At 37.7% G+C, this 23,029-nt stretch overlaps 2 protein-coding genes across 4 annotated transcripts; one reads left to right on the top strand and one right to left on the bottom strand.

Moving 5' to 3' along the window:
• Positions 1–3,709: 3,709 nt before the first annotated feature.
• acvr2ab (activin A receptor type 2Ab) lies at positions 3,710–17,248 on the top strand. Of its 2 annotated transcripts, XR_013786856.1 has the most exons (12): positions 3,710–4,637; positions 9,815–10,022; positions 11,260–11,363; positions 11,829–11,983; positions 13,414–13,557; positions 13,814–13,957; positions 14,313–14,458; positions 14,573–14,687; positions 14,802–14,940; positions 15,035–15,165; positions 15,482–16,102; positions 16,245–17,060. XR_013786856.1 is itself a non-coding variant. In XM_079459593.1 (11 exons), exons 1-11 carry the CDS (start codon positions 4,508–4,510, stop codon positions 15,674–15,676), a joined length of 1,611 nt encoding a protein of 536 aa, XP_079315719.1. In that variant the 5' UTR covers positions 3,710–4,507; the 3' UTR covers positions 15,677–17,248. The 2 variants fall into 2 exon arrangements, 1 of the variants encoding a protein (XP_079315719.1); XM_079459593.1 differs by having other exon boundaries at positions 15,482–17,248.
• Positions 17,249–20,347: 3,099 nt separating this feature from the next.
• LOC306896575 (GTPase IMAP family member 2) lies at positions 20,348–22,886 on the bottom strand. 2 transcript variants are annotated; one of them, XM_079460688.1, is made up of 4 exons: positions 22,781–22,886; positions 22,233–22,326; positions 21,465–22,130; positions 20,348–21,374 (listed from the first exon to the last, which is right to left on the bottom strand). In XM_079460688.1, the coding sequence occupies exons 2-4, from the start codon at positions 22,261–22,263 to the stop codon at positions 21,070–21,072; spliced, it is 1,002 nt and encodes a 333-aa protein (XP_079316814.1). In that variant the 5' UTR covers positions 22,264–22,326; positions 22,781–22,886; the 3' UTR covers positions 20,348–21,069. The 2 variants fall into 2 exon arrangements, with proteins under 2 accessions (XP_079316814.1, XP_079316815.1); XM_079460689.1 differs by having other exon boundaries at positions 20,659–21,374; positions 22,233–22,322; positions 22,781–22,835.
• Between the last annotated feature and the right edge of the window lie 143 nt (positions 22,887–23,029).

Here is a 23,029-nt window from a genome sequence, read left to right as displayed (position 1 = left end):
AACTTTCCTGTGTTAAGCTGTATTTGGAATTCTCCGTCTCAATGTTTTAGCATGCCCCGGTCTTTGATCGTTACGCTTCCACACCCTAAAAGGGCTTATGATGGATTTGAACTGAATCAAATAACATAAATCTAGATTTGGTAATACTGCAAGCATCCAGAAATGTCAGTCTTAAAGTTAAGCAAGAACTATAGAAAAGTTAAATCCTATAACCTTATGTACAAAGAACTATGAACACTACGGAGCACGTAGATCTACAGTTTATACCTTACTCTGAATGCATTCTGGGAGTTATCAGAATAAATCAAGCGTAGGGTTAGTTCTAGCAGGTCACGTGACTCTGGCTTGCATCGGCCGATCACATCAGGTGCAGCTAACCAACGTTAACCAATAGTCATACAACACACACTAGACTGTGTCCTTTTTTGGTTGCCTTTCTTTGCTTCTTATCGGCTGCTTAATCGTGCTGCACTCAAATGCGCGATTTAGGACGGTCCTCTTCAATATGAAGGTCTGACTACGAGTAACTAGTGTGTACGCTTCCCCAGCTTTACTGCTTGTTAAGCCCGTTAGGTTTGTTAACAACTTGCGCATGTAACTCCTGTGCTATTTGTTGCAGGGCGTATGCTTCCCCTGCCAGCTGAGCTTTCTGCTAGTTTAGCCTTTAACAACTTGCTCATGTAACACTGGTGCAATTTGTTGCAGCGTGTACGCTTCCCTTGCCAGCTTTTCTGCTAGTTTAACCCATTCAGCTCATTAACAACTTGCTCGTGTAACACTGGTGTCATTTGTCGCAGGGTGTTCTATTCCCCTGCCCGTTTAACCCGTTCGATTTGTAAACAACTTGCTCATGTAACACTGGTGCAATTTGTTATAGGGTGTACGCTTCCCCCGCCAGCCTAACTGCTAGATTAACCCCTTCGCCTCTTCGACAATTGCTCATGCAACTCTAGTGCTATTTTTGTAGGGTGTATGCTTCCCCTGCCAGCTCTACTGCTAGTCTAACCCAGTGTCTGCCTAATTAGGCATGTGCTTTATGCTAATTAGACGTGTTAATTTGGTTGGGGGAATGATTTTGTTTTGGGGTCATGCATTGCTGCGCTCCCGCTCTGTCCATGCAGGGCTGCATGAGTTAACCAATAGTCATACAACACACACCTATTTAAGTAGCCTTTCTGAGCTCCTTATCAGCTGCTTAATCGTGCTGCACTCAAAACCCACCTCCATCCCCATCTCCTCCATATCTGCCTGTATCTGTCGGATCATTGAATTTTATTCTGTTACCCATCATGAACTGTTCTGCGCTCCCACCATGCAAAAGTTTCATTCCGCCAACCTGAAATATATGATATTGTTCTAATATGTGACGACAGTGGTCCTGACACGTATCTAATAACATGGCACAATGTTCCAAATAATCCAAAGTTATTAAGTTATCCAAAAAGTTTGGCTTTCAAAATATTGTTTTGCCAATAAAGCATTTTGAGTTGAATTGTAGGTCTGTAAACTTTCCCTCACTGTGTGGGAGAGATCCGGCCCTGTTCTGTCCAGTGTACTAGATTTATGAGTGAACAGTAAACACTAAGCTGAACTAACATGTACAGTGTTGTACGGCCTCATTATTCATATTTAAACTGTTTAATCCTGCTGATATCCAGAGATGGATAAATGTGTGACCTTCATGAAATACTGCAACAACACAAACACACAAACTCCAGTATACAGTCTCTGTTGACAATACAAAATGCCATCAGTCTAAGCTAAGTGTTAAGAGCTCCAGAATTCGTGTAAAGGATAAATCTGGAGTGTGTGTGTGTGTGTGTGTGTTTTGTTGATGATTTATCACTGTACACACACTGTCCGTCAAAATCAGCACTGAACTATTTAACACCTGTGACTTTAGGAGTGTCTTTCATAACTGTGCGCTGTTAAGCACAAGCGCACATCAGAAATAACTCCCTCTGTGCTCATCTGTCAGCGCTGCCAGTCAGTGATGCTGCTAACATTTCTGCCAGAAATATATACAGTCGGGGCCAAAGGTTTGTTTCAACAGCTAAAAGAACACATAAACATCAACATAAAATCCCCACTTTCAGCACTGAATATTTAAATGTGTTTGTACTTTAGATTTATGAGGTGTTTAAATTGTACATATGTACAACTTGTTAAACGTTTAGAATCCTCGCTTTCCTTTTTTAAAATAAGACAGTCAAGAGTCTTAAAAACAGTATTAAGAAAATTTATCAACATTACTGGGTAACACGCATGACAGTATGGATTGTTTGTTGATGGACATAACAAACACAAAACAAATACGAAAAACTAAAATATTTAATGTTCTTAAAAGTAACCACCCTTTACTTATATAACAGTTCTGTACACTCTGGACATTCTCTCAACTTCATGCTGGGATCATTTAAAAGATCTTTCCAAATGTGTCGAAACTTTTTGCTGTAGTATATTTATTCAACATATGTTTTTCTGTGTTCTCTGAAAAAATCTACAAAACTAATTAAAGTAAACTTATCTCACACATCCACCAATTATATACTAGCTAAAATTACTTATATCACATTCAAATATTTGCATATAATAAAGTTAGTTTCTTTCAATAAGGTTAGAACATGACATTGGAAATATTTAACCTATTTTCTGCCTTTTTTAGGAAGAAACATCTGATCTTCATCATCATGTAATGCAAAAGTGATGTCTGTTGTCAAATACTCTTGTTGTTATTTTATTGTCATTTTTTAATTAAGGATTTAATAACTTCATGTCTGTAAAAATATTTCTCGAACATGATTTATAGAGTATAATAAATCCAGCATTGTATATGAATTTCATGCTGTATGTTTTCAGTCTTTGTAAGGAAAAGTTATCAAAATTTACAACGATCACAAAAAACGGTTGACCTAGTTAATGGCATTAGCTTTGGTTGCTGTTCTGATATTCTTTTTGATAACGTCACGGTTTTAATATAAATTATAAACTATATTTGATTTATTATTATTCATTTAAAACTTTCAAAAAGTTTCCGGCAGTGCCCATAGAACTTAATCGAACTGCAAAGATTGATGAATTGTTTCATCTCACTTGACAAGTCCCGCCCTTGAACCGATCACTCTGCTTTGATTGGTTCGGGTTGGTAATCAAGCAGTCTTCGATTGGATAGTTGAGACGTCCGTAACGGAAACAACAAACGATCAGCTCAAGGGCGGGATCTGCGCTTCCCATTTTACCGGCGAGATATCAATCAAAACCGTATTATCAGCGTTTCGTGAGGAAGCTTAGAAACATAACAGCCTAGAATGGCAAAGTGGTATATATTGGCCCGTAGATCGCTTCTTGCCAAGGTACAATAGGTATAGGTAAATTGTATTTCTAATATTTGAACTCGTTTTGAGCATTTTAAATTTAAATCGTAATAAAGTTGATCTGCAAGTTGATTTGTTCTTTCAACAGTGAAAGGACAAATCGCTTGTCATACACATACGGTATATATATATATATATATATATATATATATAATTAATTAATGATACTTTTTAATAGATGAATCTTTTAAATAATTTTTTATTGCAAATATGATTGGACAAAATGCCTTCCAGTTCAGGGATAAAATCCTCTTTCTGAGCCGCGAAGCGCCCTCTGGTGGAAGGAAATGCATCCTGCATGACTATATGGAGTCAGCTCTGCGAACTGCCCGATTACACACTAAAAAAGAAGGAGGAGCTAAAAAGATGAGGAGTGAGGGAGAGGTGGAGTAGTGGAGCAGAGGAAAAAACACTCAGCGCTGTTCGCCATGTTGTATTCGGGACACACACGGGAGAATATATGAACACATCTGAGGTTTACATCAGCGTCGATGTGGATACAGAACATTTCAATGTTAGGAATGGATTTGTGATTATCCGAACCGGGATCCGCTGGTGTGCTTCGTTTGTTATGCCTGATCTGGGGTCATTTGGAGAAACGGACGAACAAACAGCAAAGGCTCATTCGGGACGTTATCGGAAATATTTGTATTTGACAATATAACAACACGCTGTCTTTATTTAGTGTTGGTCTTCTCTATGCATTTAAAACCCGGCGGTGGATTTGGTATTCTCGTGATCCGGGGTTATATAAACCTCCAGATTTATTCAAACTCACGACTGACGTTTAAAAACCAGCCCGAATCTACATGAATGTGGATTTTCAGCATGCATCCGATCATAGACTCTACCTGAGAGATTTTTCTATATGCAGAAGACAAAAGTGATCGGAGTCACATATCAATACCAAACAGTATTGCTGCATAAGTTGTTATGGACACGTTTGCAATCTGTAGTGGGCAGACTGCTGTTTTATTTATAATACAGTATGACTGTATTCGTGTTTGATATTTCACCTATGCAAGCAGAAACGCACACTGGGGTCCTGGCTGGGGATTAGTTATATCTGCAAAACACTAAACCTTTCTCATAGACTTACACGAATTCATCCGGACCGGTTTGCTCACAAATAAATGCTTCTGGCGACATTAAAGCATTCATTTCGGGATTATCAGCTTCGTGTTGGTGGGATTCAGGCCTGCCTGAAAATGAGGACAGACACCAAACTAGCTTTGGCTATATTCCTCGTTTCCTGCTCCTCAGGTGGGTAGACCTGCGTTATTTCTATAGCAGTCATCCTGTATGCCTTATATAACATAAAGATTCCCGGTGATCTAAAAACAAAATGACACGTAATATTCTTCTTCCATTACTACTACCAGTGTGCATTATTTGTTACATTATACGTGTGTTTGTGATGTATAGAATTATATATTGTGTATACAGTACAAGTATATATTTGTAATACATACTGTATGTAGATTTACAGATGTACATGCACAGTATATACTGTACATACACCTATACTATAGGCCTATATATATATTTATATTGCTCAGATGGAACTGTAGAGTGCTGTAGTGTTTGCTCAGAGCGAGATCAATTTTGTTATTTGTTGGTATTTTGGCCAGAAATAATTCAGTTCTAGGAACATAGGTGAACACGGTCTCTGTTCCTCTGAGAAAAAGATAAGAACCGCTCTGACTTCGGTCAGATGGCCACTCAGATTAGCTACTATGGGCTTCTTTTTAAAGATGCTCAAGGTCAAAGAGCCTGAAAGCAGGAAATGGACTAATGCCTTTCATTTTGCTGTTGTGCTAGATTGTGGTACTGTTTGTAATGATTGTGTGTGTTACTCTGAACCATCAGTAGACATGAATGTTGCTTCGCAGACCCCCAAACTACTGGGCTGTATCTCAGAACTCTTGGTTTTTAACATTTTCTGAAGAAAGTGTGAGTGAAAATGAGTGATGGAGTCGATGTTACCAGTGCAAATCACTAAAGCGTTGGGGTGGTTGCCTGGGCGCTGTTATGTGGTTGCTAGAGTGTACTGAGTGGTTGCTTGGTGCTTGCATCTTACAAGACTAATATCTCTCGGTGTAGAACCATGAGGAGTACATCAGCACTCTCTCTCCATACTTGTGTGCTTGTCTTTAAAATAGGCCAAAGGTCTATAGTAGCTTTCATCCTCTTTAGCATAAGCCTGCTAAACTCACACAGAGTTATGCCAAGGTTACAGTCATCGAGTTAAGCCCTCTGCTAACCTCGCACGCTGATTCCTGCAGCAGGTCATAGTTGATGTAAATCATTCTTGAACCTTTGAAGGGGGTCACCTGTCATGCCCGGGTCACATTTTACTCATGAATAGCAAAATAGAGACATTTTTAATTATGCAGAAACACAATTTTCGTACCGTTTCTGGTGTTGGCGCAGTCCGATTGGTCCATATGCAACCAATAAAAAGATTCCGTTCACTGAGCAGTTTGACCGCGTAGGGCTGTAGAAACAACATGGCAAATTCGTGTATGTAGATAGAAATAGCTCATTCTAAGGTAATATAAAGATAAAACACTTTATTCTGTAAGGTCTTTAGACACCACCAAAGACATAGTAATGTATGTTATATTGCATTTCTGTCAACAAAACCTCCAAAAAATGAAACATTGGACCTTTCAAATTTTAATCGCCGTACGGTATTTAAAAGGTGCACCTTTTCTTATTTGCATTATTGTAGTTTAAGATGGTTCAAAAGTTGTCTTCATACCAAAATTCTTTCTAGAAAACCGAAATGTTCTTCAACGATTTCCTTGAAAGTGACTCTGATAGGTTATAGTCACACAGAATGAACAGATTTAAAGAGATAACGGCATCTTTTGTTCTATTTAAAAAACATAAAGGAATAGTTCCCCTAAAAATGAAAATTCCCTCAAATCCTCATCCTCATCATGCCCTTCCAAACCTAAAACTATCCATTTCTCTTCTTCTGTGTTTCACAGACGAAAGAGTCGCATCAAGTCTCCAACACAATGGTGAATAAATGATGCAAAATGTTTATTTTGCATGAACTATCCCTTTAAGGCTTTAATCTATCGGTGTAAATTTAGCTTCTGTACGTGAACAATAATCTGCAGCCATCTTTCTCTCGCCTGACTCACAAAGCATGCTGGTAGTGTGGGTGTGTTTTAGACAGATGTGCCCCAATGCGCCTAGTCTCACTGGCTCCAGTCTGTCCACAGCAGGAGACCAAAACTCTGGGAACATTCCACTGGCTGACTGAAGGGCTATAGACTCTGAAAGCATTTCATTTGATAAATCTGGACAGAGAGAGGGAGGGACCAGGGCTGATATTCAGAATCTCACAGGCATGTGCGTGTTAGAAAGAAACTGTTACCAGCATTAAATTGTTGGCTGTGTGTGTGTGTGTGTGTGTGTCCGGACTTCATTGCTGGGAATGAACCCGACACGAGTGAGTAAAATATGTTCAAAAGACCTAAAGGGGGCCATATTCTCTCTCTTGTATCAATTAACAGTGAAGCCTGCCGAGGATACAGTGTCACAGTAGTTTTCTCCTGCACTTTGTTAGGAAGGTACAGACCTCTGTGAGGGACGGATTATAAATGAATTGTAACTGCAGGAAACTTCTTCTAACCCTGTGTTTAATCTCACATCAGGACCATCTGTCCGTTAGTCGAATCACTGAGACAACAAGACTCGCTTTGAAAATATTGGATCTTTTTGTCAGTAACGATTTTATTTGTGTCACATGACTCTGCCTACCGACTACAAATGCAGGTCAATCCTGTTACACCGCTTTAAAATATAAAAGTGTCTTAGATGGTTTTGCAATACTGCCTGCAACTCACTAGGTTTGGAAAAAGATCGATTTATACCTGTGTGTGGTTGGGAACATATTATATATCAGTCATTTTTTACCTTGTTGGGACATTTTGTGGTTGCCATGAGAAAAACGGAAAGAAAAAACAAAATCGTGTGTGTTTGAAATGTGGTTCGAGGTTAAAAGAATATACAGTTTGTACAGTTTAAAAAACATTATGGAAAGTCCCCATAAAAAATGGAAACCCACGTGTGCTGTTAAACTCTCACTGTAAGTGGATTTACTGCAGTGTGTGAGCAGAAACTTCACAGGTTTAGTCTCACCTGTTTCCGGAGATCCGGGTGTGTCTGCTGCTGCTGCTGCTGCTGCTGCTGGTGGTGTGACTGGGGCCTGCTGGTGGCTTGAGAACAACATGTGTGTTTTCTCCCTGAAACACACAAGGAAACATGTTGTCTTTGTTGGCTTTATTGTAGATGGGATTGTGATTCTTGTGTCAATAGGGACGTTGTACAAATGTAGCTGGGTAGACATGGAGACCGTTCAGAGGTAGATAAAAAAGGAACAATATTTAAGGAGAAGTTCAGTGAGTTTCTCCAGAGCGCATTTTCAAGGATAAGCAGTGATGAGAATCGAAGGTCAGCTCACTCAGAACTTAATGGCTTACTGCTTCTATGAATTTAATGTTTTGGTACCAAGGCTGGAAAAGATCGGACCCAGACAGAAATCACACCAGTGAATCTGTTATTTATAAAGATAATAGCCGTATGTCTGTGTGTCTATTTTTGCTAATTTGCTTTATTTGTATTTTCATTTGTTTGTATAACTTTTGAGTTATTGTTTTGTTTATAGTTTTATTGTGGTTTTAGTAATATTTTAAGTTGGCTTTTATATATTTTAGCGATTTACCGACAGATAATGTATTCGTCATTTTATCATCTATACATTTTTACGTTGCTATATAAAATGCAGCAGTTTTATTAGTTTCATTATACGTTTTTTATTATTGTTGTTCAGTACCTTCAATTTATTTCTTTATTTTCTGAGACAAAATTAAAATTATTTGTTATGTTTCTCCTGAATAATTTTTAGCCCAATATTTGATTTGATTTCATTAAACAGAAATGTTTTCAAAGTTAAAAATTTTTTGGAAACTAAAATAACCTTGGTTTGGTGGCTATAGTTCATTGACCTGATAATGGAGATATTCAAAATAGAAACGGAACTCTTGATATTGTACTAAAATGGATGAAATGCGTGTTATCATCATTTATGTGTGTGTACACATGATGGTCAATATTACTGTGGCCTTTTGGTCAGTGTTAGATCGGCATGGGCACAAATCAGATTTTATTGGGACATTTCTGTCGCTTTGCTTTTTTACCTCAATGATTCGCATTAGTCCTCAAATGTTATGCACCCCCAGGTGTGTGAACAGCAGTGATCCGATTGGCTGGTGAGTGTTCAGAGGTTCAGCCCCCTCTGCTGGTCATACTGTAATGTGTTCTCACTGCACTTTAGGACATCTTTCTTGTACCCGTTTAAAAATACCACAGTCAACAATTAGTTTTGAGATGTCATTTTAAGGGCAGTGATGTCATTTCCTTCCGTTCTGTGCTTTTAATGTAAAGATTTTGATTTGATTTAGAGGCTGTGCCTTTGTGTTGCATGCATACAGATTTCACGGAGAGAAACATTCAAGAGGTTTTAACTTCAAGATACATTTTAGAGAGATGTATGGTTTATTGATAATATTAAAAGTGATGAGAAGATGTGTGAATATTGCAGGCACAAAAAAGTCCATTCAGAAATCTCTGAACTCCGAAGAATCAACGTGACATTTTGTAATGAATAAAATAATAATTCCAGCATTTGAAGACCCAAAGAGCCTAGTGAGATCATGAGATGACCGTGGGGCTTTTCGTATTGCGATTTATGAAAGTAACTGCATTGTTATTGTGAAAGCTCATGATTATTTTATAATCTCGCCTCTGTCCTGCTGCCTCATAAAGGCTTTTAATGTGTGTGTGTGTGTGTGTGTGTGTGTGTGAGCGAAGCGTCCGTGGAATCTGTTGAATGTTCTGTAGGCTGCAGTGAATGGAAATCTGTTCAGTGTGTTGAATTATTGAGCGAAGTCAAAGGCGTCTGTCAGCAAAAATGTCCGATTGCTGCACGTCTCGCCTTTCCAGCATTCCTGACCCTCAGCAATCTGTAGAGGATGAAATTCAAGCCCTATCTCACACACACATACACACAAAGGAGAGAATATTTGTTAACGTAGGTCTCGGAGACATCTGATTTTTATCATGGCAGTATTTCTTTCTGGGAACAAATTTGATTTAACATCTATTAGTGAAAATCTTATTCATTTTCTCCATAAAGAATTAGAATTTTAGCAATAACTTGTTAACCTTACAATACAGACCTACAGTTCCATAATCTCTGACGTCAACTGATTGGTTATTATATTTACAGTAAAGTCACAAATCTTTAATAGTTCAATCAGAATATAATACGACTTATTTTTCAGATTTTGTCCTTGACTTTTGTTTGAAGGAAAATCAACCTAAGGAAAATATTTAACATCGTTCTCTCTTTCTCTTGTTAGGTGCGATTCTCGGTCGTTCAGACTCGGACGAGTGCGTGTTTTATAACGCAAGCTGGGAAAAGGATGGCACAAACCAGAGTGGAATCGAGCAGTGTTATGGAGAGAAAGACAAACGCAGACACTGTTTTTCCACTTGGAAAAACCACTCAGGAACCATTGAGATGGTCAAACAGGGTTGCTGGCTTGATGATGTCAACTGCTATGACAGGTACGGTCATGTGGGCCTTCGTAAGTAACATCTAAATTGAGACGTATAGCATCAACCGCAATGACTAGAGAAATCTCTTAAAGGAGTAGTTCACATTCAAAATTAAATGTATGACTTTCTTTCTTCCGCAGAACACAAAAGAAGATATTTTGAAGAATGTTGTTAACAGCCCCCCCCCCGTTCACTTGCATTGTTTACAATAGAAGTGAATGGGTGGCTGTGCTGTTCTTTTACCAGCATTTTTCAAAATATCTCCTTTTGTGTTCTGCAGAAGAAAGTAAGTCATACAGGTTTGAAATGACAAGAGGGCGTTTAAATGATGACACAATTTTCATTTTGAAAGCGAACTACTCCTTTAACCTTTTGCACCATGGCATCAAATGTACGCGACCTGATTCGAGGCTTGTCTGTTCAACTGTTATTCTTTCTTTTTGTCCAAAGATCCTCAGTCGTGTGGTGTTATTTAGTTATTTTACTGCTTCCCTGACCCCAAGTTATAAATATCAAACACGTATGAGAACGAGATTGGATTGAAAAATAAGATCTACTTTTAGAAGAATGACAACAGTACAGGTGTATACATACTGTACAGCCGGGGGGGGTTAAAAGACCCTTTAAATTTTCATTCAATCAGCATTTCTAGATGTAATGTGGTCATTCCAGTCCAGCATCAAACCTCAGGAGTGACATAAAGTCATCCAACAGCAATAAGAAAGACTGCATGACAAATCACATTAGAACTGTGAAAAAAATCCAGGATACTTTTCCAATGCACAAATATTACTGTTAAAAGGAATGGAAACAATAAAGAGCATCTTTTCTGTTATTTTGACATGTTTCTCCAGTATTCCTTTATTGCCAATATGCAAGAAGCAATGGCCGTATTTGAGAGAAATATTGTTAGTAGTTCACAGAATGAAACAAAAATGATAATTTTACCTAAATACCTATAAATAGTAAATTCAGAAAAACTTAAAATTATTTTGAAATAGCCTCTTTATTCTTTCTGTGGCTATGTAATGTTTATAGTGTGCCTATAAAATGTTGATAGTCCTCCATATTGTTTTTTCTTCTGAAGTCTCATAACTTTTGTTGAGGTCTCGTATCTCTTTCAAAAGGTCTCCCAGGGTTTTAAAACATGCAAATGAAATTGTATTGTGCGTCCCAGGCCTTAAAGAAATGTAGAAATTAAGAAATGTAAACACATTTCTCTCTCTCTTTGTCTCTTTCTGTGAAGAAGTGAGTGTGTGGAGCATAAGGTGAATCCTGATGTCTTCTTCTGCTGCTGCGAGGGCAACTTGTGCAACGAGAAGTTTCATTACAGTCCAGAGACCGTACAGAGTAAGTAGTGCAAACACACAGACACAGACATTGAACCTCTTTTCTCTTTAGTGCCCCCTAGTGGATACGGGTCCACATGCACCGCAAGTTAAGCACGCCCTGTATTTCCAACCCTACGCACAAACACGTTTACTAATGTAGAAGATGAGGGCATTCCGTAGCCTTGTATTGTTTTTATACACAGCTAGATAGAAACACAGTAACCTAACCCTGTAAGAAATCTTTCTGTATTTTTACAATTTTGAAAAAGCTTCATTATATTTTTTGGTTTTGTTCAAATGAGGACGTCCCAAAGGGATGCTCAATGTTGGTTACAATATTTTACTCCAAAATATTGAATACACACACATTAGGATGTTTTTCACCATAAATTGACTTGCATTCTAAATATTAAACATCCCCATCTCTCTGTTTGAAGACAAAATGGCTTAACTTTCTCTCTCTCTCTTCTTCTCTTCATTGCAGCCACACAGAACCCTGTCACACAGAAGCCTGAGATGTTTCCCATGTTGTTGTACTCTTTAATTCCCATCATGGCGGTCGTTGTTGTCCTTTTCTTCTCCTACTGGATGTACCACCATCTCAAGCTGACGTACCCCCCTCTGCTGGTACCATCACAGGTACGGTACCTTGCTTTGACCAACTCGCAGACATGTCAAATATCTGGAGTTTGATTCAGCGCTACTCCTTTCAAACTAAAAAAACGGTGTGTTTCTCGATCATATGCCCACTCTCGGACACCACGTGAATTTGTCTCAATTTCTCATTCTCCCTCTTCAACATTCTGAGATGGTTTAGTGCACTTCACTTTGGCTAGAAACAGTAAAATCACTCTTTCCACTTTTGCTAGCATGCCTTTCATATCATGATCGAGGTAAGAGCTTCATTAACTCCGCCATCATCTGCATTCTTTACCTCTTTACTTTAATTTTCATTTTAATGACTTTAACCCAGTTGTTGTTTGGTGGTTGTGGTTGTTATTTGTATTTTTCATTTCAGCTTGCATGAATATTTTATTTCTTTGTGCATCTGAATTGTGTGTGTTTATACAGTTAAGCCTGCAGTGTTATTTTGGAGTGTTCTTTTATATTTGTTCAGATGAATGCAGTGTAGCCACAAAAGACAACACCTGTGCTTCAGGTGTTGTGGGACCTGAACTTTGAACTCTGGGAATTAAGATTAAATCAGGAACTCTGAGGTCACACACACACTGCAGCTAAATCGGACTATTTTTCCTCTTTGCTCTGTATATGTAGAGTTTACAGGAGTGACAAACGCAAAAATAAATCTAAAATAATAAAATTCAGATTTTCATGAAATCTTTGAAATCAAATATTGATGTTGTGTAGTGTCACAAATTGATACAGATAATGCGGCAAACTCTCCCTCTCTCTCTTGTTTCAAACCTGTATACATTTCTTTGTTCTGTTAAATACAACGAAAGATATTTGTAAGAATGTTAACAATTTTCAGTTCTGGGGAATATTATTGTGTACATTATTTTGTTCTGTTGAACACAAAATAAGATATTTTGAAAATGTAGGAAAGCAAACACTTCTGGGGCACCTATTACTACCATTGTAAGTGTTCCTACCATAGTCAATGGTGCCCCAGAACTGAAAATCGCTAACATTCTTCCAAATATCTTCCTTTGTGTTCAGCAGAACAAAGTCATTTATACAAGTTTGGAATAACTTGAGGGTGAGTAAACGATGACATCATTTTTACTTTTGGGTGAACTGTCCCTTTAATGCAATGATGTCACTCAATAAGTGCAGTTAAAGCTGTAATGTTACTCGGTAGATGCAGTTAATGTAGTAATTCTACTCACAATAGCCAGTTTCTGCAGTGATGTCACTCACTAAATCCCATTAATACGGTGAAATATTTCACTAGATGCAGAATGCACAGTGATGTCATAATGTTGTCACTCTCTAATCTTTGCAGTGTGTATGTGGCCAAAGAGAATCAGCAGGCTGCATCCGCTGGCATGTGTAAATACATATTTTCAATCTGTTTGCTGATCTGCTGCTGTTTTTCTGTTTTTAAGGATCCAGGATTGACACCTCCATCCCCTTTACTGGGCCAGAAGCCCCTGCAGCTTTTGGAGGTGAAAGCTAGGGGGCGCTTCGGCTGCGTGTGGAAGGCACATCTCTTCAATGAGCCCGTGGCCGTAAAAGTCTTCCCTGTTCAGGTACCAGAGACATTTCGAGTGAACTTCTTTTGTGTTTAGCAGAACAGAGAAATGTATAAAGCAATTGATCCTACTATGGTATATTACACGTATTAATATATCATAGGTCTGCTTTTATCTGCCCTTTTCATTCAATTGAAATCCCAAGTCGGTTTAGTATGGTAGAAATGCACACACATTTGTAATCTCTCGCAATAAGAATATATCGTACATGTGTTTGCTTTGTAATAAGCTGTTTGTTTTTGTAATCTCTCAGAATAAGCAGTCATGGCAGAATGAATATGAGATTTATACCCTGAGCGGAATGAAACATGAAAATATTCTTCACTTCATCGGAGCAGAAAAAAGAGGAAATGGAGTCGACATTGAGCTTTGGCTTATCACAGCGTATCATGAGAAGGTACACAAACACAAACATATCATCATTAAAAAAAAAATTTAATCGATGACTGGCACACTGTTTACACTAAACTGCACGCTATAGCAGTATATCACCCAATATTATGTATGCAATATATTTTTAATTTAAAGATATCAAACCTGAATATTCTACATTGTGTCATAAGATTATAACATAACATAATATTAACATGAATTAACATTAAAATCTTAATTTTGTGTTCTTGACTCCTTTTTAAACAGACGGGGTGTTTTATATTGACAAATGCAAAATTAATATTTATTTTCAAGACTGGATGCCATTTAAACCCCTAACGTTTGTGTAGAAATCTCATAGTATGTGCGTTTTTCCACAGGGCTCATTGACAGATTTTCTGAAGGCTAACGTTGTGTCCTGGAATGAACTGTGTTTGATAGCGCAAACGTTTGTGTGCGGATTAGCATATTTACACGAGGACATACCCAACCTGAAGGACGGACACAAACCTGCCATCGGACACAGGTACGTCCCGTTGATGGGGATCGTCTCTTATTTGCTAGCACATGCTTTAGGCTTCTCATTGGCTGTTATTGCCATCATTTAACTGTCTCTCCTTTCCATCTTCAACTCCCTCAGGGATATCAAAAGCAAAAATGTTCTGTTAAAGAGTAATTTAACTGCCTGCATTGCTGACTTTGGCCTGGCATTAAAATTTGAAGCAGGAAAGTCTACAGGCGACACACACGGACAGGTGAGCAAGACACTTGCATGTGCACAGACCAGTCGAAATGGCAGACACGATGAATGTGTTAACCTTATGAGAACACTGGTCATGGGTGTTGTGTTGTTTTGTGTTGTTTTAAAGGTGGGGACCCGGCGCTACATGGCTCCAGAGGTGTTAGAAGGGGCCATTAGTTTCCAGCGGGATTCATTTCTAAGAATCGATATGTATGCAGTGGGTCTAGTGTTGTGGGAACTGATCTCACGGTGCACAGCGGCGGACGGTACCAAACACTTGTTACCACCTCTGTCCCTACTGTTATTGTTTGTATGTGTGTATGTGTGTGTGCAGGAGTAATTCACTTTTTTGTTTTTCAGGTCCGGTGGATGAGTTCTCTCTGCCATTTGAAGAAGAGGCTGGTCTTCATCCATCTTTGGAGGACATGCAGGATGTTGTTGTGCATAAGAAACTACGACCATTGTTCAGAGAACACTGGCTTAAACATACGGTAATACACATAGACACACTATTAAATAAAAGTACTTCAAATATTACATGGACAGTCATGATCAAGAGTGATGTCCAGGGAGGCATATTTGTAGAGTATTTAAGTGGTTATAATAATAATAATCCCTTCAGGATTTGTATTAAATTATTAAAATATGAAGTGTATGGTAAAAAATGAACAAAAATGTAGGATTGTTTGTTGGATTTTAAAAACTGCCAACAAGGCAAAAGCACATTATTGCAACATTTCTAGACTAATATAAGGGCTTTCACCTTTTTGACCCCAGAGTATAAATGATGTTAATGTCTGTGCACAGGGTCTGGCTTTGCTCTGCGAGACTATAGAAGAGTGTTGGGATCACGAGGCAGAAGCGCGTCTTTCTGCTGGCTGCGTGGAGGAACGCATCATCTCGATGCAGCGCAACACCAGCCTCATCGGCCCCGACGACATCCTCTCTGTTGTCACCATGGTAACCAACCTGGACTTCCCCCCAAAAGAGTCCAGCTTATAACGCTGCACTTTCTCAGCCAATCGCAGCGCATGAATGAAGTGTGTGAGAAAACTGTTCAAATTACTCACTTGCAGAACGAGTAGAAATCAAACATACATATGCACGGAGGAACTCAAGATCCCGGGAGACGCCCAAGGAGCTAAGACTCACACACTTGGACATCTTTGTTTTCACCAAAACGTTTTTTTATGCATTAAGACTTGTGTTTTACAAGAACAGCGACTTGTGTTTAACAAGAACAGCAACTCGTGTGATTTTAGTACAAAAAGGGCAAAACTCCTCTGGACTGCATTCGCTGTTTGTTTCTGCAAATCATTACAGTCATGCCAATACAAGACGCCTCTGAATGTTTACGGCTCAATGGAAAATCACACATGCAGATTTTCGAGGAATTATGCTGAAATAACCATAAACCTCCTTCAACAGGTATATACCTCATTGTGTTTTATTATGCTTTTCTACACAGCTTTTACTGAATGCAAGAAAAGTAGCTATTACAGTGCAACTGTAATACACACTACAGTGTTCATGACACATTTGTGTTACGTCTCCCATCACTTTCTTTCAGAAGGGGTCATAACATACCCGTCAAACAACGCAAACAAACAAGGTCACATTTTGCAGGGATATGAAAACTGGACGATCACATTCTTCTGTCATTATAAAGCGGCATCTCTCTTTCTGAAACACTACAGCAGTATTCAGGGACGCAGAATCCTGCTCAGCAATTATGCAACAAACGTGCAGCAACAATTGCGACTGTAGCATTTGGAGTCTAAAGCTGTTTGTTTATATTTATTTCATTAATAATGTGACGAACTCATTACTGTGAAATCAAACGCCGGTTGTTTTGCCCTGAACATGTTAACAGACAAATGTTTCAAGTGGAAAAATAGATTTTCAATCCGTAATTGCCCGGACCACACACACACACGATATGAATAATGTAAATATGATTGTTGGTTTTAAATTATTAGATTAGCATGATGTTGCTCTGTACTTTTTGGTGTCACTAATCAAAAACAGTCCTTTATAAAGAAATTATTCCAGAAGATTGTACTGTTTGTCATTTTCAATTGTGTGATTGTGTGTATGACCCAAATTCACTACATATGACGTTTAATTCTGGTTTAACTTTTTCTAATCTGATAAAAACATTCTCAAACATCAAAACTGATCTGAGATACATGTATTTCCTAACAATCTTAATATTTGAAGTTTATTTGCAAAAACAGAAACATTATTTATGAAAAAGTTCAAAAAACGGAGTAAGTGTTTGCAAATAAATGAGTTACAGTTTGAATTCTTTATTGACTTCTGGAGAGAAGCGTTGAAACATTACAAAACAGTATTTAAATAAATGTTTTATTGCAGAAACAACTATACACAATTTTGTTCGCAGAATTTATTAAATGATGACGGTACAGAATTAGTTTATATTTCTCTCTCGGCAGTCCTCACGCAAAAGCAGACAGAGCCCACAAAATCCAGAAGCTACAAAACATTTATAACTCTGTATAAAACTCTGGCAGCCTCTGGAGACACAGTCTCTCCTGCAGAACATTTTGAGCCAAAATAAAATAGAATTAAGAGAAAGGAAAATGAATCTTTCAGAATCATTTAACACTACGAAAGTGTTTAAAAGTACGTTATCAGAACACCAGACGAAGCCCAACCGGGCAAAAACTTACGAGCATTCAGCAACCCGGAGACTACGCAGCCACAGTAAGCACTAGAAAGGAAAATGGATGGAAGAAGACCTCAGATAATCCTGCAACCATGGACTTGAATCAGGTCCAGCTTTTAGCAGGCCAAAAAGGAGATGTTGAGATGGGGGAGAACATCTACACCTACGGGGACTGCCCAGGAACTTACTTCCCACATATAGCTAAGACTTTAAGATTTTTAACACAAGGCTTGCCCCCATTAAAATGTTTACAACCCCACAATTCCCCAAACTCAAGGGCTCTAGAGTACACACAATGTAAAAAGTAATAAGTTGAATTTACTTAGAAAACGTGTGAAAACTGATTACCTCAGAATTTTCAAGTAAATTCATTCATCATTCCGGAGTTGTATAAACTACAACAACTTCGTTGAGTTAACTTATTTGCAAAAACTACTTGAAAACTTGAGTAATAGCTAGTCAGTATAACAAGTTCAGTTGACTTAAAGATTTAAGTTAGGCTTAGTACAGATTACTCAAATAAAACAGTAAATTTAATATGTCTGCTGGTTCATATTACTAGAAAAATGTGTGGAAACTGATTACCTTACATTTCTCAAGTAAGTTGTAATCAAAACGATAAGTTGTTAATACAAAGACAAACAAATGATTGTTGGTACAACAATAGGGTTCTTTATTTGTATAAAACAATTATGTGTCCCCTTTTACATTTTTGTTAACTTTGTTATAAAGATATATAAATGTACAATTGGAGCAAACTGTAGACTATTCTGTTAAAACTATTTAGTACAGTTTGTTGTCTTTGTCAAAATATCTTAACATTTTATAAAAATAAACACTTTACATTAAGCAAACTGTCAATTTTATCCCTTTTCACAGAGGTAAAATTAAGAATTGGGGAATATTAAAGACATAGTCTTTAAGTACAGGACACATTTGTTGTCTTTATCAAACATCAAAAGAATGGTCTTTTAAAACCAACCACTTAACATAAGCAAGTTTAATATTAACAATAAAATGATAGTTCACCCACCAATGTAAATTCTGTGATCTTTAATCAGCCTCAGACTGTTCAAAACCTGTATAAATGTATTTGTTCTGATGAAAACAGAGAAAGATATTTGGAAGAATGTCAGTTACAAAACAAATCTCATCCCCCCATTTACTGTCATAGTAGGGAAAATAAACACTATAGTATTAAATCGGGGATGAGATCTGCTCGGTTTCTGACATTCTTCCAAATATATTATTTAGTGTTTAGCGGAACAAATTCACTTTTACAGGTTTGGAACAATCTGAGGGTGAGTAAATGTTGACAGAATTTTCATTTGTGGATTAACTATCCTTTCAAGTAGGATTTCCAACAGGAAATAGAATACATTTTCCAGTGGTGATGAACCATTTTTGTATATTAAATATGGTCAATCACGAACAATGAAAATTGTTGCCACAGTTACGTTACTGTAGTAGGAGAGTTTTCAGGGATTGTATTTTTTGTTTCAGAGACTTGTGCCCAAGTGACAAAACCACCCTCTGGATGAAATCGAAGGTGTTCTTCAGTACTGGGGGATACTCTAAATTCAGAGCATAAATGAGCCCAAAGAGGATGCACATGGCTTGGGGAAGATTTCCCAGGTCATCCATTACAATTGTACCTTCCGAAATGAGGGCAGTGGATTCGGCATCAAGGTGCATTAAGTACGGTATGGTTTCACAGTCCTCAGGGATCACTGTCAATATGTCGATTGAAATGCTTGAAACCCGTCTTCATCGTCACCGTCAAAAACAAAGAACTGGGGTGTGTCTGTGGAGCTTACATGATTGTCAACCTGTTGTAGAATCTTCTTAAGTTTACAGCCAACGTCTCCCCCTTTGGCCTTGAAGATATGAATCGGTTTGCAGGTTTTTGCCAGATATACGGCTGCACTCCACCAGAACCACAAAACAATACGCTTTCACTTTGGATAGGAGTATGGATCAAACATCAAACTTTTTATCAACCAAAATTGACGAATTAAGATTTTTTGCTTTTGAAATATCAAAGTGGTGTCATCACATGGACTGGTTCGGCTACCATAAACCCTATTGTGAACGTTTTTTCGTTAAATTCACCTTAAGCGAATTAAATGATTTAAATGAGCACAGACAAGCTGTGTGGAGACATGGAATTTGAAGAGTTGTGTAGCCTCCGTGTTTTAATATGTAAGGTTTCAACAGCTGAGATCTCCTTTCACACTATAAAAAGCAGAATTTACACTTCCACTCTATAAGTTTAGTCCTCCAAAGTGACAATGCTCAAAATAATGAATGATTAACGGAACAAAATCGTTCGTGCATCGTACTGTTCATTTACACGTGAACGACACGTGCAAAGTAAGACGCGCGGTTTTTACATAAAAACAATGGTGAACCACAAACTAACGACAGATAACAATATCTTACGTAGATAACATTTCTTTTGGTAAAAATCGAAGTTTGTAACCCAGCTTGTTAAGCCACTGGTCTTAAATGGCGGTAAGAAACTAGTTTAATTAACGTTAAACAGCCTATTAATATATGCGCGTAATAAACGTGACTCAACACAATGACAACTGCACACACGATAAATAGATTTATAAGTAGGTCACCTGCATACCTGGATATTCTGCCAGAAACAAGATGTGAAGTTCTTCGCTTCTGCCTCCTTCCATCGGATACCAGTGCTGACTGAGACTGAGCACTTCGCTATTGCGCATGCGCACGTAAATAGGGCCCGCCAACACAAAAATACTAAAACAGTACATATCTTTTTGGTTGTTAAGATTATTGTTGGTTGTAAAAAATAAAATTTCAGAACACATTTGTGTGTGTGTGTGGAGAGAGAGAGAAAGAGTGAGATAGAGATTAAACAAGCATAGGCCTATTCACAATGAAATGTATTATCTTATGTGTTTGTGTGTGTGTGTGTGTGTGTGTGCAGAGAGAGAAATTAAACAAGTGTTTTTAATAACACAATTGCCACCATGATATTTGCAAAAGTGATGCCTTTGGTACAATTTACTCGATGCTCTAGAGTACAGTGTACTTAAGTTGTTTAGTTTAACTATTGCATCCACCTAAAAGTTCACACAACACAGCATATTCAAGTAAAACCAACAAATTTGACTAAATCAGTTAAATAAACTAAGCTTTCTTAAGTAGATTCAGCTATTATTTTTGACAGTGCAGTGAATGCTTAAAGAAATGTAGTAAAGTTGAATAATTTACTTAAAATGTGTCAGGTTAACAAGGTGTAAAAAAACAACAAAATACATTTGAGGAAAAGAGAATTTAGACAATTGGTTACACAAAATATCATCAAAGAATGAACTCACTGTATAAGAAACCCAACAATATAAAGATGAAAATTGTATGGACCTGCCTTAATTCATTTATTGAGAAAGACAAATGAGATTACACATAGAAATCCCTTTCACATAAATTGGAATACATTCAGTAAATCCATCAAAATTGCTGGACCATTTAATATATAATATAGATAAATTATTTTTACTGTTTTAATTTTTATGTTCTCTCCCAGCTCTGTTTGAAGAAGGAACAGCAGCAAATCTTTACAATTACTATAATTTCAGTAAACAATATATAACAATACAAAGATATTTTACTGCAGGTTTGCACATTAGGGAATGCTTACAAAAAAGATTTTACCTTTGCATACATCTTGTTCTCACTGAAACAACCTCATATCACTAGTATTAGACGGCTTGTTTGAATTAAAGCGAGACTTAATTAGATTGTAAACAACAATTATCAAAATTGTAAGTAAAACTCCTACAATAACACCTAAAACTATTCCAACACAAGCCCCCGGAGCGCCATATTCAGCTCCTGCGACTGAACCAATCAGAGCTCCAATTATAGCCATCAGTATCACTGAAGAAGGTTTGAGGCTCCTGTATAGTGCCAAGAACACAGGCTTAGCAATCTCTACAGTTTCTTTCTTGTCATCTGAATCCACCTTTTCTTTTCCAACTGTAAAAGAGCAGTACAGCAACAATAGGTAAGTACATTACATAAATTAGAACAGATTCATGTGTTGTGATTTTGTAGAATAAAACTCACAGTTAGGACGGTCCTTCTCCAAACTTCCACGCCTTTGCCTGATCGCACTCTCAACAATCGCTTCTGTTTTGCGCTGAATCCTTTCGTATACACCTTGTGGTATGAAGAAATCTTTGTTGTCCTCCACCAGATGTTCTATTTTCTTAAACAGCTCACTTATTTGGCTGGCATTCCTACGAAGAACATGAAATCGCCTTCCGCACTTTTCTAGGATTTTCTCAGCCCTGCAAATGTGTTCATGAAGGGCAGATTCCTCGACCCCTTCGTCACAATCAAACAACACAATGGTGTATTTCCAGACACGCTCTGACAGCAACTCCACATGATTCTGTGCGTCTGTTATGTCACTTGTTGAAGTTTCTTTAGAAAGATCTTTCGCAGGTAACACCAGAAGAAGAGCATCCGGTCCTGGAGGGCACAGGGACAGACTTCTGACAATTTCTGCTTTTACAATTTCTGCTGTTTGTTGATTTGAGCTTCTGTTCCATCCCGGTGTCTGCACAACACTGATCTTTCTGCTTCCTTCTTCACCCCTGTGTAAATGACACTGTCCATATTTCTGTACTGTCACACTTTTGGGGCAGATGGATTCAGCCACCTTAGCCTGGTCAGCTCTGGTATCTCCTAGAAGCACAATTCTGACTTCTGACTGTTTCAAGTAACCTCCTTTTCAAAGCGCAGACAGATAAAAGAAAAAATATGAACATTCCATAATGTTTTTCCTTAAAACTAAATAATGCACAAAGATACGGTTTTATTTTGACTCACCCAAATGTGATGTCGGTAATTCAGAAGCCATGATGACAGCAAGTGAAGATGGTTGGTTGTCACAATGCTGAAAAACTGTTTGGGGTTGAGCTGTCTTAAGTAAAATAACATGCCCTGAAATATCTTAAAATATGTCATGGTGAACACCAGTAAATCTTTTTTGTAATGCATTTTTTAAAGCGACATAAATGAACTTATTCATAAGGCCTGTAAAGGTTTAAGCTTAGCCTCGTCTTTGAAACCGGAGATTACATATCATCGAATTTAAGCGTCGTGTTGTTCTTTATCCTTTATCCTGGTACATACTATTATAAAATACGGTAGTATTATGAATTAATATGATTGTTCTGAAGACATAATAGAGAAAATTCATGAAGAAAAGTTATTTAGGCCTAAACTAAAATGAGACGGGAGTTCATGCGACACAAACCTTTAGTGATTTGATGTTAATAACTCGAATTCTTTATTATCGTGTTAATTCAAACATACTGAAATGTGAATGTAGGCACATAGTCCAAATGATGCTTAAAAATATGACATTTTCTTACCTCACATTGCAAGTCGGTTGTTTTTCTTAGCTTTCACACCTGTAATAAAACACTTTCGATCAGGATCGGGTGCAAAGTCCATAATGTCAGTAAACGCGTATTGCCCGATTGAACCCTACAGTCACGCCCTTTCGTGATCGGTGAAGGTTTCTACATCTTCACACACTATCCTCCGTCTACTAGGTCTACACATTCAATCTTGAATTCAATCGGATTGACAGGCATGGCTACATACTAGAGCCAACAAAC

Source organism: Barbatula barbatula (genome assembly GCF_947034865.1).
Source record: "Barbatula barbatula genome assembly, chromosome: 7".
Classification (NCBI taxonomy): Eukaryota; Metazoa; Chordata; class Actinopteri; order Cypriniformes; family Nemacheilidae; genus Barbatula; species Barbatula barbatula.
This window is presented reverse-complemented; position numbering and strand designations above follow the sequence as displayed.

Bases quoted from the DNA above. Each gene is read 5' to 3' on its own strand.
- acvr2ab (XM_079459593.1), top strand. From the start codon at position 4,508: ATGCTTCTGGCGACATTAAAGCATTCATTTCGGGATTATCAGCTTCGT. The intron at 4,638-9,814 runs GTGGGTAGACCT...TTCTCTTGTTAG, and splicing joins CCTCGTTTCCTGCTCCTCAG to GTGCGATTCTCGGTCGTTCA. The intron at 10,023-11,259 runs GTACGGTCATGT...CTTTCTGTGAAG, and splicing joins GATGTCAACTGCTATGACAG to AAGTGAGTGTGTGGAGCATA.
- LOC306896575 (XM_079460688.1), bottom strand. From the start codon at position 22,263: ATGGCTTCTGAATTACCGACATCACATTTGG. The intron at 22,131-22,232 runs GTGAGTCAAAAT...CGCTTTGAAAAG, and splicing joins ATTACCGACATCACATTTGG to GAGGTTACTTGAAACAGTCA. The intron at 21,375-21,464 runs GTGAGTTTTATT...GCTCTTTTACAG, and splicing joins GGAGAAGGACCGTCCTAACT to TTGGAAAAGAAAAGGTGGAT.